This window comes from Odontomachus brunneus, unplaced genomic scaffold (assembly GCF_010583005.1).
Source record: "Odontomachus brunneus isolate Ranch 3 - 2012 unplaced genomic scaffold, Obru_v1 Obru_scaffold_004, whole genome shotgun sequence".
In the NCBI taxonomy this organism is placed as follows: domain Eukaryota; kingdom Metazoa; phylum Arthropoda; class Insecta; order Hymenoptera; family Formicidae; genus Odontomachus; species Odontomachus brunneus.
Window position 1 is genome coordinate 2,672,744 of NW_022639454.1, and position 14,749 is coordinate 2,687,492.

The 14,749-nt window shown below is 41.1% G+C and overlaps 2 protein-coding genes across 4 annotated transcripts in view; one reads left to right on the forward strand and one right to left on the reverse strand.

Annotated features, from left to right (window-relative positions):
• LOC116847237 (formin-like protein) overlaps nt 1-8,788 on the reverse strand; it is a 70,996-nt gene extending 62,208 nt beyond the window's left edge. Inside the window, exon 1 of one of the 3 annotated variants that reach the window (XM_032822023.1) lies at nt 7,924-8,145. In XM_032822023.1, the coding sequence (XP_032677914.1) occupies nt 7,924-8,145 (222 nt within the window). Of the gene's footprint in view, nt 1-7,923 lie in introns of all 3 variants that reach the window. The other 2 variants (XM_032822030.1, XM_032822040.1) reach the window with 2 other exon arrangements.
• Nucleotides 8,789-11,999: 3,211 nt separating this feature from the next.
• LOC116846891 (myb-like protein Z) lies at nt 12,000-14,747 on the forward strand. The gene is made up of 2 exons (XM_032821288.1): nt 12,000-12,612; nt 12,782-14,747. Exons 1-2 carry the CDS (start codon nt 12,154-12,156, stop codon nt 13,271-13,273), a joined length of 951 nt encoding a protein of 316 aa, XP_032677179.1. The 5' UTR covers nt 12,000-12,153; the 3' UTR covers nt 13,274-14,747.
• Nucleotides 14,748-14,749: the final 2 nt, after the last annotated feature.

Below are 14,749 nucleotides of genomic sequence, written 5' to 3' on the forward strand. Positions count from 1 at the left end.
TCGTTCCATCCATCCATCCATCGGTCGATCGATCGATGGATTCCCCGTTATTACGAGAGACCCCGCGAGAAACCGCGTGCACAGAACCCCGCGAGTTTCGTTACTTTTTCATTAATCTTATCGATCAATGGGTGCGGTTTTAGCAGAATCGAGTCAACGGCTGCAACAGTGAGATCAAAGGTTGCCGAAGCGACTTTCGCGGATATTTCGCCTCGAACACGCCGATCGACGCCTTGATCTCCGTTGATTGCGCAGAAGCTTAACCTGATGATCGAATTATCAATGTTACGGTAAATAAATGCAATTCCGGACATCGTTTACTGCGTTCCGTACTTTCTATTGGTTCTCTCTATCGGCCGCACGGCTGATCTTTTAAGTGCAATTAATTATACTGCAAACACGGAGGAAATATTTGTAGGAAAATATTACGTTAAAATTATATTTTCTTTTGGAGTGTTTTTTTTGTAGAACTACATTATAATCCGGACTGTAATTATGTACACACGGTGTCATGGATGACATGTCATTTCCTGGATCGAGAGTTATATAATTTCCGCTTTTGTGCATATATGAATAAGATAGAGTAATGATTGTAATTAAAGCCACTATAACTCTACCATTACAACTAGAGTTACTTATACGACTTTCAATCGCAAATGTTATGTGTAAGTCCAAAAACCATGTAACTCCCTCTGAGGAATAGTAATGGATAATATTATAATTTTCTTTCATATAAATTCTTTTCAACTTTACTATGTTTTTAGCAGTTCACACAGGAATAAACTGCTAAAGTGTATCTTACTAACAAGTAAACTCCGATTTCTTTCTAATTTGACACAAATGTAAAATGTAAAAACAAAAAATATTTAGGTCATATTTTTTCATTTTGGCCCACTTTGAGTTTCACGGGCAGTTTATAGCTTTTTAATGTTTTCACTCTTATCATCAACAAGTATAACAAAAATGCATAAGAAATAAAATTGAATACAAAATATAGTTAAATAATTTTAATAAAATCGGCGTAGCTGAAACACGAACCATTCTAAATTTCTTTAGCCAAGATTACAACCGAAATATTTTAAATCTGTGCTAAATTAATAAAAAATGGTTTGAATCTCGGCCAAACAGAGAAATTATTTATTCAAGTATTTTTTTTTCAACTTTTTACATGTTTTGTCTAAACATTTTATTATTTATACAAATAATTTTACACATTCGACTTCATATTTATAATCAGCAAACCAAAAATGCCCATATCTTGTATTCAATTTTATTTCCTATGCATTTTTGTTGATAGGAGTGAGAACACTAAAAAGTTATAAACTGCCCGTGAAATTCAAAGTGGGTTAAAATGAAAAAATATGACCTAAGTATTTTTTGTACTTCTACATTCGTGTCAAATTAGAAAGAAATCGAAGTGTAACTTTTGGGTAAGTTTACTTGTAAGAAACAGTGAATTTCGCTAAAAACATAGCAAGTGCACTGTTATTGGCAAAGTGAGAAATTCAGCATTGTATAGAATACCTAGACATTATATATAAAAACTAATAGACATTCTGCAGAATGCCTAGGTATTCTATACAATACCTGAGTCCCACATAATGCTGGTAACAGCACATTTCAATTTCAATACAAGTGGCACATGAAATACAAGAATAGAAGGAATTACTGCAGAGCGTCAGTATACTCCTCGGTTAGAAAATCCCACAAAGATTCTTATCAAAAAATTCTCTCTGTGCAGGGCATCCATGGCACCGTATGCACGCGCAAGCACACGGCAGTGAAATGAAGTGCAACACGGGCGGTGGCACAAGTCGTTTACGCGGCGAGCATGCTGCGTCATGGTTTCGCTATCGAAACGGCTCATTTGCGGAATTGTGTCTCGCGCGTGTGACTAATGATGCGTTGGCTGCAAATGAGTCGTTTGTACGTGCCGCTTACATCACGCCTCTTAGTCGCGTAACGACTTGAAGTCAGGTGCGAAGATAAATATGCGAGCGAGTGAATGAAGCGACGCGACTCTCACGTAACTCTCAACGATAACTTGGCGTATCTCTAAAAATTCCTCTTCGACATTCCGGCCTTCTCCTCCTCGACCTTAGACTTTAGACCTGTTTTTCTTAACTGAACTGGAGCTGCATTGAAATTGTTTTTACTCCTTTCAACGTACTTACACAACACACTTGTTTTGCTCTAAAGGCGAATAACGCAACTTGGCTCAGCTAAAGAGCACAGACTCTTCACCCAAAAAGATATAGTTTTATCCTTAACAAAATTCTCTTGTCTATCAAGAGGATTCTTCTAAAATTGAAAGAAAAATAACACTTGGAAAGAAAGGAATTTCAATTGCAAGATGCTATCTTCTGTAATCTTACATGTTAAGCGGAGACTTTTACTAAAAGAGTATCTTCCTTCTAATAAAGAGGAATAACATTACGCAGAATATCTTCCTTTAGGTTTTAGAAGGATTCTCTTGAGGCTATATACAAGAGAATTTCACTAAGAATGAGATTCTATATTTTTAACTAATATCTCTCTCTCTCTCTCTCTCTCTCTTCGTAGAATGAGCTTCATTCGCGATTTCCTCCTTTTCAGAATAATTAACAGTAAGAATTGAAGAGACAAATAAGGAGTACAGTACGGATGCTTAGTGCTATTAAATACTAATATTATATAATATTAATATGATAGTGGGAGGATAATTATGTCCAGCATGCCAAACGCACGTATCGAAATTTTTCTTCGATTAACGTACGCGGCGAATCTACCTTTCATACTTAGACCATACTTAATATTAGTATTTAATAGCACTAAGACATCCGTGCTGTACTCCTTATTTGCCTCTTCAATTCTTACTGTTAGTTATTCTAAAAAGGAGCTTTCTATAATTTCTGTTTATCTTAAGCATTAGGCGGAAGAATATATGCTATCTCTCTCTCGTATAATAACATCTCTTACGAGATCGACTCTTTCTTTCTTTCGCTCAACTTACTCCTTAGAGAATTTATAAACATTGTGTTGCGAGTTACTGTCGAAGCCTCGGTGGCCGAATGGAAAGGCGTCCCGCCCGGAAAGTGAGGAGGTTCCCAGGTTCGAGTCCTGACGGAGGCAGTTTTTTCGCAACATATATAATGAATCTATTTGAGTCATCGGTTTAATGGGTTTTGGGAATTTTAAATATATATATATATAAAATTGGGACTCAAGGATCGGTCTAAGTATAAAAGATAAATTCGCCGCGTACGTTAATCGAAGAAAAATTTCGATACGTGCGTTTGACATGCTGGACATAATTATCCTCCCACTATCAATTAATATTATATAATATTAGTATTTAATAGCACTAAGAGATCCGTGCTGTACTCCTTATTTGCCTCTTCAATTTTTACTGTTAGTTACTCCTTTTCGTCCTTTGGTCGACGTGAATCGTTACGCTACTGAGGAGACCCATCACGCGAAAATATCGCTTCGAGAAAAGACACCGGTAGCGGACGTGTGCCTCGCTCGCACAAAGGATCACGTACAAACCGCCGAAATACCGGGAACTATACGTACTCTGTACGTGCAGCATCGGCGGCTGCACGACGCGGAGAGTCACGGAGGTCAAGAGCGGGTGGCCAGGAGGGGCACAGGCGGAGGAAGAGAAGAGAAGAGAAAAGACGAGACGAGAGAGGCAGAGGAAATCGAATGAAGGCGAGTTAACGCGAGCTGAAAAGGGACCCGTTGTTTACGATATGTTCGTCGCGAACGATGGCCGTACTACGATGCACAATCGAATCTTATTTGGTGAGAGCCGCTGTTCGTAGGCGGTGCCGCGTGTCCTCTTCCATCTCTCTATCTCTCTTTCTCCTTTCTCTCTATCTTCTCCTGAAGCGCACGGATTCTCTTCTCTCGCTTTCGACCTCTCGACATTTCGTTCCGCGAGAGAAAAGCATATGCGGCAGAGAGAGAGAGAGAGAGAGAAAGAGAGAGAGACGCGCGATTTATTAATAATCCGACGTTATTATTCAATTTCGCATAACGCGCACGAATGATCCGGGAGACTTCAGGAATACCAAGTAATTGGGCTTTGCATCGTGCAATGTATTACATAATTATCGTGTTCGTATCGTTTTGTTGCACTCGAAGGGACAATGGACCCACTCCTTGCTATTCTCAATGACAGTATGATGTATCTCTTAACGCTGACAACGAATTCCCAATGTTGTTTCGGTATTGTCTTAAGTTTCTTGTCTGATTATCCTCCATTTGATAGCTGCTCTGTTCGTATTGTCAGTGTTTATGCGAGAGGAACTCTTTGATCAACCTAATATTTCACCACGTATAATCATAGTCACCGAAATAGCAACTTCTTTCCTCAGTGCGGTCTACTCATTTTCGATCCGAAATCTCAATCCCCGATTCGATTTTAAACTTCGGCAGTGCAGAGGCCGCGTGTGAACGTACTTCCACGTCAGTTTGAGAAACAAGGAAGACCACGTCTATGTACGCTGAATGCACGCGATTGCAGACTCTCGAGCCGAAATCGCGAGGAGCATCCCTTTAGACCGGTGACACACAGAAAAGCTTAAGGACTCGACTTTCCCAACCTCTTGGTAAGTAATTAACAGTTGAATCATACAGACAAGTATATTTTGTCTAACTCTCACTTACTGCACCAGTCTGCACCGCGGTTCAGATACAGTTCAGCTAAAAAGAAGGCCCGATCTACAATAGATGGAGTAAGGAGTAGGAGTAGGATGAAATGGAAATAATTTATTTCGCTTACTCCCTTACTCCAGCTCCTTATTCCAGCTCTTACTATTTAATTCAGGCTTACTCCATGTGATGTAGACGAGCAAACTTTTATTGGAGTAAGGGAGTAAGCGAAATAAATTATTTCCATTTCGTCTTACTCCTACTCCTTACTCCATCTATTGTAGATCGGGCCATACAGACCTACGGACAACCACTGCGCGCGCGACCAGAGTTCACTCGAGTTCAGATATTAGCCGCTATAAGTTACAGGCCACACGTGTTGATACCGATCGGCTTGTTACTTACGTTACACCTCGGGGCGGTAAAGATAAATACAATCGTGCCCTCTCACGTCACGCCGCGCCACGACGAAAATGCAAGAATGCGCTTGATGCACCTCTCACTTGGGCCGCGTGTCCAAATTGAACGTGAAATTCGCACGCGATGAAACACTCGCCGGGGTATCTCGTTACTCCAACTACCTTCCTATCTGCCTGCCACTCTCAGCCGAAAAGATGTGTGTCGCGATTCTCTTTTTTATTATTTAAAATTATTTCGCTCGCCGCGAGGGAACAACCGTCGTTCTGGTCGCGCTCTTTCAACGGAACGGACGGGTCTCGTGAAAAGAATATTTAACAGACGTTGACCCTGATCAAGGTAGTCATATATTAGCCTCTCTGCCGAATTTTAAGATATTTCGCGTGCCGCGATTACGCGGCAATTTCTTAATCGCGCGCCGACCGTGCCGTTTCAGTCCCTAAATAAGAGTCCCTGATAAGAATCGTCTAACTTATGTCTTAAAGTCTCAATCACAGTGTCCAAATACTTGCGACTACATTTCAATTAAAATGAAATATAAAGCCTGAGTTTAATTTTTATCGATTCTGTTAGCATAAATCAACGCCTCATTTTGTGGGACTTTTTATTTATTATATTATTGGAAAATACTATATAGTCAATCGGTTTATTTTTACTTTAAAATATAGTCCATTCTTTTTTTGATTTATACATTGAAACGATTTTCTTCGCAAGTAGATATTCAATTATGACATCCGCTCACTTATCTCGCTCTTAACCGTTCAGAAATTGAACGAGGCAAATCGCTGCACATTAACCTAATTAAAATACTGTCAATATCACGGAATGCGCGTCGGCTCTGCGTCCACAATATTTATCGACGCGATATCGTCATATTTCACAGGAGAATATTAGCATCTCGATTAAATCGTCCGGTCGATATCCGCGCGGGGCAGGCTTGACAGTTCGTCAATATTTGTCACCGAGCGTACCGCCCCCTCCGCCCTCTTTTTGCCCTCCGACGTCGGAAGGTTGATAAGAGAATTACCGGTCATGCGAGAGTGTCTTATCTCCATCTCGCTCGTCGGACATGCTGCTGACGCGGCGCGCGTTTTGACAGTCGACGGAGGAGAAATGAAATTAAAATCGCGCTTGTACACGCGTGACGTGCAGATGCGTCAAAATCCATACGAATCCCGTCAATCGAAAAGGAAATCTTCATCGCGTATGTGTGCATATTACGCGTACGCGCATCTTCGTTCTCGCAAACAAGACGATCGAGGTGAGAGTAAGAGCTTCTTCCAAATCAATTTTCGAATTAAAAATTAAAATTATTCAACATTAAAAGTCATAAAAATTATTCATTAAAATTGACATTATTCATCCGTGATATGTCACATATGTTAAGGGCTATCTACAATGGGATGGTAGTAGACAGTGAGACACAAGCAGTAAGCAAATTGACCAACCGCAGTCAATTATTACAAGAATAATTTTTTATTATTTATTAAGTTCTATTGTCAATTCCATTGTAGATGGACCTTTAAGGTTAAGACAAGAGGCACAAAAGTAAACTGAATTTGTGCTTTCATTTAATTTTCTCGACTGAAATGCTAAACTTCTTGGAATTTTGCATAATATTGAAGCTTATGACAAACTTATGATAAATTTGCGACAAACTTATGAAACAAGTAAAATTTACTTGTACGTAAAATTTAATTTAAGTTAAATTTAAGTTAAATTTAGTTAATTTGAGTTAAAAGTTATTCAGCAAAATTTAAGTTAATTTGAACGTATTTTTTGTGTGTGCCGAGCGTGTATCTCGATCGAAAAAGTAACAATGATGCTGTCATGAAATGTATAAAGGACCACAAAGGGTCAACGCGTCCGTTCGGCCAGACACGCGCCGGATATGCGCGTTAATTAGTCATCGTGAATGTTCGAACGTCGAAGCAGCAATCGACGATAGCGTGGGTGGCCCCCGGGGCTATTTTCATTCGTGAGTAAAAATATCACCGGGCCGCGCGAAGCGGAAGGATGTGACGTGAATTTTCGAGCGGTTCCGAGCAAGCGACCGCGGTCGTAATGCGCTTCCAAACTGTGAGAGTCTTTCATCCCGTATTACGACGCGCACACGACCAAGTTCAAAGGTCCCTTCACGAGAACGCGCGCGGCTCAGAGTTCATCGAAGATATCGGAGCTCTTTCAATCGCGTCTCAATGCTGAACGCTGCTCGATCGTATCAACGATAGAACGCGCTCATTCCGTTCGTTCCATTGCGAGATGTAGTATATCTCATATTATTATTACATATAATGCGTTTTACCACGAACGTTGTCACTTCGGCGTGAGTTATAAACCTATGATAATATACATAATGTTCGAATCAAGTTAATTATAGTAACATCGGAACAGAGCCGAAGAGGTGGGAGCAAAAAAGATCAAGACAGAGCGGAATGTAAATACAAGAAATACTCGCACTGTGTTTGTATCTCCGTGCGCTCACACGAGGATATTTCGATTGAAAACAAGTGTCTCTCAAAACCACAAATAATTCATTCAATGCGAATTTTTTTCTGTAGCAGACCGCGCGCATGAAGAAGCACTCTCTCTGCGACGAATTTTACACCTCGTTGGCAATTCACAAATACGAATACAGTTATACGAATTTAGTTATTTATGAGTTCTCATGAAAATACATTGCGCGCCATGTTGTGTACCGATGACAGCGCGTAAATTCAAAACGAGAGGTTATGTCTCGAGAGCGTAAACACGGTGCTTTTTGACCCAACGATTCGAACAAGATTCGCCGCAGGGTCGTGCTCGCTGTATCGTCTGCTACGATCGCCACGGGATGGCTAGTGAAGCAAGTATGTGTACGTTACTCACCAGCACTTTGGTGAAGCGTCTCTCGAGCTCGACGGTGTCCGGCATCGGTTGTCTCGGTGCGCTGCGTACGCTGCCGCTGCGTGCGTGCGGTCCACCCAGGCTGCCCATGCCCAGGCTGGGTTGACACGAGTGATGAGGCACGCCGGCCTTGACACCGCCGACGAATACCTCGCGTACACCGCCATCGCTCTCGCCGCTGCGGCTGCTTTGCACGATGCCCATAGCTCCGTTTCTCCCTCACTCTTTCTCTTTCTTTCTCTGTTGGCGCGCCTGTTCCCTCTTCTCGCTCCGTTGTGGCTTCCTCGATGAGTCGGTCACCGGGACCCGAGTTCGCTCGTGTATCGCGACTCCGTGCAGCACTCGCGGAACGGGAGGACGAGTCGCGAGTAACAAGGACAACGCGATCGTCGGTGGCGCGTTGGCGGGCGGGCGAGCGAGCGGACGGATGGACGGGCGGGCGGGCGGGCGGGCGCGCGCGCGCACGCACACACACACACACACACACACACTCTTTCTCGTGCGCGTCTAACACGGGAAAACGTCAACAACGGGCACGAACGCGAGGCATCGTCCGCACTTCCTCGCGATAGCCGGCGGAAAAGGCTCCTTACGAGGAGACGCACCGGTAGACACGCGACGCGAGCCGGACCGGGTCGAGCCGCGCAACAGGTATCGCCGGGGGGTCGTCCATCGCGGCGGACACAGAGACTCCCACGTACCCTCACAAACAAACGCGCGCGCGACCCTGGCAGCGACGACGACTTCGTGCAACGCGCCGTGAAACGCCGTGGAACACCGTAGAACACACTGCTTGCCCTTCACCACGCAAGCCGGACGAGTCTCTCGCAGCATCTGCACCGCCCGAGCTCGCGGTCGCTCGCACGAGCTCCCCACTACTCGCGACAGCAGCGACGGTCGGGCGCGCATGCGCGCTCCGCTACGTGACTCCTCCGGCCACTGCCGCGAAATTCGAATCCGACTTACGCCGCTGTGCTTAGTGAAGAGGTCTGTTAGGCTAGCCCGTTAAGCCGGCCTATTAGACTATATTAATATATAATATTAATGAGATTATACAAGTCTCTATATGAGTTTTAATAAATTTCATTCTACAATTAAATTAACAAGCCTAACTTCATATTGAAATTTTGGTGTATTTTATGTAATTCCCATAACGCGTTGCATATGTGATTAACACTCTATTTGAAGAGAGACGAAAATAAAAAGATTATTAGATATTTAAGAAAATTTAAAAATAAAGTACAAATTTATGTTCTCTCTCTCTCTCTCTCGCTCTCTGTCTCGTATATTTTCATTCTTCGGTAATATAATTTATCATCAAATCGAATAGACATTTATTTTTTATTAATAGAAAAAGGACGGACGACTTTTCTATCAAGAGAAAAGGGAAAAGGGAGATAGTCCAATCGTTGTTCAATTCTTGAAAAATCAAAGTTCGTGTGCATTCGGAATTGGATTTTATTGCTAAAAGATAAAGATACCTTTGATCTGCCGTTTGCCCGCACTGTTTGGGAAGGAAGAGGTCACTTGATCTGTCGTTGAATCATACTTGAGAATGGAGGGTAGTCTCTAGATCCCTGTTGAAACGTATAATTTACAAGTAAAGATTACAATTAAAGTGTTGTGTCCGTTATTGAATCGTACTGCGACTTCCATTTGCCGATAGAAACAGCAGCGACTCGTCACGAAGGCTTTGAAACTACACTTTCGAATCACGGTCTAGTAACCGACTAACGTCCCTGTGGTGTCATCTAACGGTATCGAGAAAAGACTCATTGCGCTCAAGTGGTTTGAGTCTTGGCTAAGTAGATTTGTGTTTAAGCCACAGATATCTATACTAAACTAGATTGTTAACAAGGGTTTCAAACGTGTGTCGCATAAGGTTTCCGGTTGCATACGAGAAAATGGCGTTGGTCCTGTGTGTGTGACGTTGGTGAGTGACGTGTCACTTGTGTGAATACTTACAACGTACAATGTAAGTCAGCGTGGCCATTAAATTACTGTCGTAAAACAAAAAATGCCAGCAACTTATTGCATTAAAAAATATCGTAACAAAAAAATAGTATTGGACGTTATTTGCTCTGTTTATTTTCAACAAAAGAATTGTATGACTAAACGTAGTGAAAATATGTGGCGTAGCGGCCATTTTCTCGCATGCACCGGAAACTCTATCGGACACAAGTCGTTATATGCTTTTAAATAGCCTGTTAGCAATCTAGTTTAGTATAGACCATGAAATAAGAGAGAAGGAAGTCGAACTCCATATAACGAAAGTGGTCCTGATTCGTGTCTCCCAATTAAGAGGAAATCCACTAAAAAGAATAACTTCTTATGGTGGGTGCCATTTATAAAGCAATAAGTTAAAGCGAGATAAAATATACTTGTCTCACTCTTATTGCACCAGTTCAGTGGTGCAGCTCTTTAACTGCACCACTGAACTGGTGCAGCAAGGCTGAGCTTATGGCTCCTGCACACAGGACGCGGTAATGCTTGCCGCGCGGCGGAAGTCCACGCGACAGCCAATCAATATATTGTTTTTCCGTAAGAACTAGAAGGTTATTACGGAAAACAGCATATTGATTGGCTGTTGCGCGAACTTCCGCCGCGCAGCAAGTATTACCGCGTCCTGTGTGTAGGAGCCATTACTTCATGGGCTGCGTTCCGAAATTCACTGCTAGTACTGAAATTCTATAGTATACGTAACATGAACTATAGATTTTCAGTATTGACAGTGAATTTAGGAACGCAGCCATGATATAGACATCTGTGCTCGTTAGTCCCGATTTACAATAGATGTAATAAGGCTCCTGCACACAGGACGCGGTAATGTTTACCGCGCGGCGGAAGTTTGCGCGACAGCCAATCAATATGCTGCTTTCCGTAATAACCTTCTAGCTCTTACGGAAAAACAACATATTGATTGGCTGTTGCGCGGGCTTCCGCCGCGCGGCAAGCATACCACATTTTGTGTGCAGGAACCATTAGTTCCGATCTACAATAGGTGTAGTAAGCTTTAAGTCTTAAGAAATTGACCAATCACAGTGGAATTATAGAGGAATAATCAATTGTGATTGGTTAATTTCTTACGGCTTAAAGCTTACTACATCTATTGTAGATCGTTAGACTTTTTTTATTAACTAAGTAGTACAAGTCAATAATAAATTAGAAGAGCTTTTATTTCCAAATATCACAACTCAACAGCAAATGATCTTTTTACTTCCAAATAGTGTAGTTGGATCTCACGAAATTTGGAAATATCGATAAGATAATTTATCTTCTAACAAATATGCGAGTATACAACAAGAAATCTGTTTTTTGCAGCTAAATTAGTGCATACTTTAGAAACTTGAAACAACAGGTATGTAGCTGTAAATTGGTGTAAAAAAGAGAGAAAGAAAATTCTAAAGGCTCAGGCAACAGGCAATAGGAACAGGGAATAGGAATTCGGATTGGTCAATTATTTCTATTCCCTTTTCCTATTGGCTAATACCTATTCCTATTGCCTGTTGCCTGGCATTCTGCAAGGGCCTTAATGCAAAGACCAAAGAATAGAATGGGCGCATTCAGTAGAAAAAGCGCTCAGTGAGCAATCAACGATTATTGGTTCTTGCTATTAGATCCCTAAATCTAGACCAATTACATTGACAAATTACTCAACTGTTGTGCAACTGTTGAGTCTACTGAATGCAGCCAATGACGCTATCCTTTATTCAATGGGCGCATTCAGTAGAAAAAGCGCTCAGTGAGCAATCAACGATTATTGGTTCTTGCTATTAGATCCCTAAATCTAGACCAATTACATTGACAAATTACTCAACTGTTGTGCAACTGTTGAGTCTACTGAATGCAGCCAATGACGCTATCCTTTATTCAATGGGCGCATTCAGTAGAAAAAGCGCTCAGTGAGCAATCAACGATTATTGGTTCTTGCTATTAGATCCCTAAATCTAGACCAATTACATTGACAAATTACTCAACTGTTGTGCAACTGTTGAGTCTGCTGAATGCAGCCAATGCCAGTTTTGAAAATCTATAGTTCATGTCACGTATGCTATAAATTTTCACTGGCAGGAACGCAGCTGATTGCGTGCTTCCCGAGCGCAGCCATTTTCCAATCTTTCGTTCTGTTTACAAAGTTGTGCACACTCGTTGTAAATAATCGTGAGTTACGTTTGTTCGTCGTACGATAATTATTACGTGTTAAGTGCAGAGATGAAGAGATCGCCGTTGAGCACTCCGAGCGGCCCGAATCAGCGAAAGCACACGCCGTACAATTGGAATTCGCACGAAAATGCAAACAAAAGAGGTTATACGCCCAACAGGAACGATGGTTATCAATGTTTTTCTGCGAACGATGGAACGCAGCAAATTAGCGGGGATGATTTCATTCCCTTGGACATGAGTACACCGGTAACACAATACAAGAAGAACAATAGTAACTGGCACAGTCCCAGAGGTGGGCGCAATAATTCTAGTCCAGACAGCGGAGGGTGTTACAACAGGAGTGGTTACAATACCCCAAGATCAAAATATAACAATTCTGGCAACGCCAATGCAAGGTGTAATTACAGAAATAACTATTACACTTCTTCAAGATCAAATAGTAATAGTTCATACTCTCCTTACAAACAACCCTTCAAACAGTTTCAACAGTTTCACAAGCAGAGAAAGGTACTTGCGAATCTCTTTTGTCAAACTTATTTACCTCAAACATCCATTAGTCAAAGAAAGAATTGTGTTAACATTTAACATAAAATATATTGTATAATTCATAAGAAATATTTTATATTATCAAATGTGTATATTAAATGTTTGATGTTAATATATATTATATTTTCAGAATGACAAAGGAACACACAGGCAAGTGAGCATATCAGAGTACATAGATATGCCTTCTTGTTTGAAAGATCCTTGGGAACATCTAATGAAAAAGTTGAACAATTCAAACAGTACAAGCGATGATAAGACACCTCAAGCTGAATCTTCGTCCAATCTGAAACTCGTGGACAATGATTTCATAGAGAAGCCTGACAGCAATCTACCAAGGGATGTCAATTTGAACGATTCACATTGCAGTCAGGAATCTAAAGTAAACTCTTCCTTGAATACAACTTTTGGAGAGGACACTGTAAACGTTAGTCAAACATCAAAGACTGATAGCTCAGTAGATTTAGAGATCAGCAGTATTTGCTTCAATCAGAATTCAGTTGACGAAAACACAAGCAACATCAATGACAATGCTGCTGGAGCTACGGAAGAGAAAGAAGGAAAAAGAGAGGACAATATTCGCCTGGACTCGCCAGTAGCAGATACTGACGAGAAGAACATATAACAGTGATACAGCACAGAATGTGTTCTGAGAAGAACACTTTACACAATCATGAAAATGGAAATTGCGACGTCGAGAGAGACCTGAAATACCGAGCCGTAGCTTTTTTTTTAACTTGAGAATGTTGCGTTTTAGTATGCTCAAGGAGGTTTAATGATCAGTGTACTAACAAATAATACAAATTTCTGTATACATATTTCATTTTACAAGCGCGTAGTTCCCTCACGAAGCGTACGTAACGCTCGTATGGTCCGTAACTCAAGTATCCAATCAAATATCGAATCAGAACAAATATATTCTCGCGGAATTGCAATCTCCATTTTCACCGAATTGTATATAAGATACTCTCAACAGTGAGTCCACGTATAGTTATGTATCTTGTACATAGTACATTGTTAGACTCACGAAACGGTTATCTCGGGTTTGCGAAGCCGCGCGTTAGAGCTAGATGTACTACCGGGTTTTTGAGAAATGCAATCTTTTCTTTTGGGGAAATGTAGATCAATCGTGAAACCATATCCAGTTAGGTAAGCGAGTTACAATAATGTATCAAAATTAATCTTTGGGGATTATATTTTCACAACTTGGCTGTGAAAAGGAGCGTGTAGGATTTCCATTAGAAATGTTAGATGTGCAATCCCGTAGAGTGTGTTGAGCCCACTAAGTGTACGAGGACTTAGGGGAACAATATGTAAACATCAGTTTCGGAATAGCGAATGAAATCATTGATCATTATTTCGAGGAAAGAATTAATCGTAACCGTATTATGTGAAAATTATGAATTTTGCAATACATATGTGTATTGCCAATATGTTCATAACGTTTATTCATGTATTGTAAACGCGTAAACTATGGATATTTCACCGTTTGTTCGGGTCGGTTTCAATGCCCATGTATGTGCGTTTAGTGTTTCAACATTTTTCACCGGTTAAACGCGTACAGGATAGAAAGGAGAAAACTGTTTCACGTAGTGATAAGTTCGTATATAGTATTCGCATAAACGTATCTCTCAACATCGCCGTGAAAAGACGTCCATAAAAATCAGGATATAAAGCCGTAGTGTGTCTAGATATAAAGCTTTTATCGTAATAGCCGAAAGATAAACGGCGCGTTATTCTTCTTTAGTTTATCATTGGGCTCACTCTACATAGCACAGATGAGTGAAACTTACCGTTAAGATATAGATTAAGTTTCTCTGTCTTCTGAAATCAGATGATAGATTATGTTGGATAAGGAAGTTGGAGAAAAGAAGAAAAAAGAGAACGGATAAAATAGCGCAAGAGACGACCAGTCTCCTGCTTATTTCTTGAATTTCTTAAAACGTCGATTAGTAATTAGAAAACGACGAGTCACTGTGAAATCGGTTCGAGTGTTCCGCGACTGTTCGATTAAACGAACTGTACGATTAAACGAATTGTACGAACTTGATGTACAAATGACGATCTGGTACAAATATATATATATGCATAAATTTCAATA

What these genes read in the sequence shown, in the direction of transcription:
- LOC116846891 (XM_032821288.1), top strand. Translation starts at nt 12,154, where the DNA reads ATGAAGAGATCGCCGTTGAGCACTCCGAGCGGCCCGAATCAGCGAAAG. An exon ending in AGTTTCACAAGCAGAGAAAG is followed by an intron (nt 12,613 to 12,781) that starts GTACTTGCGAAT and finishes TTATATTTTCAG; the next exon opens with AATGACAAAGGAACACACAG.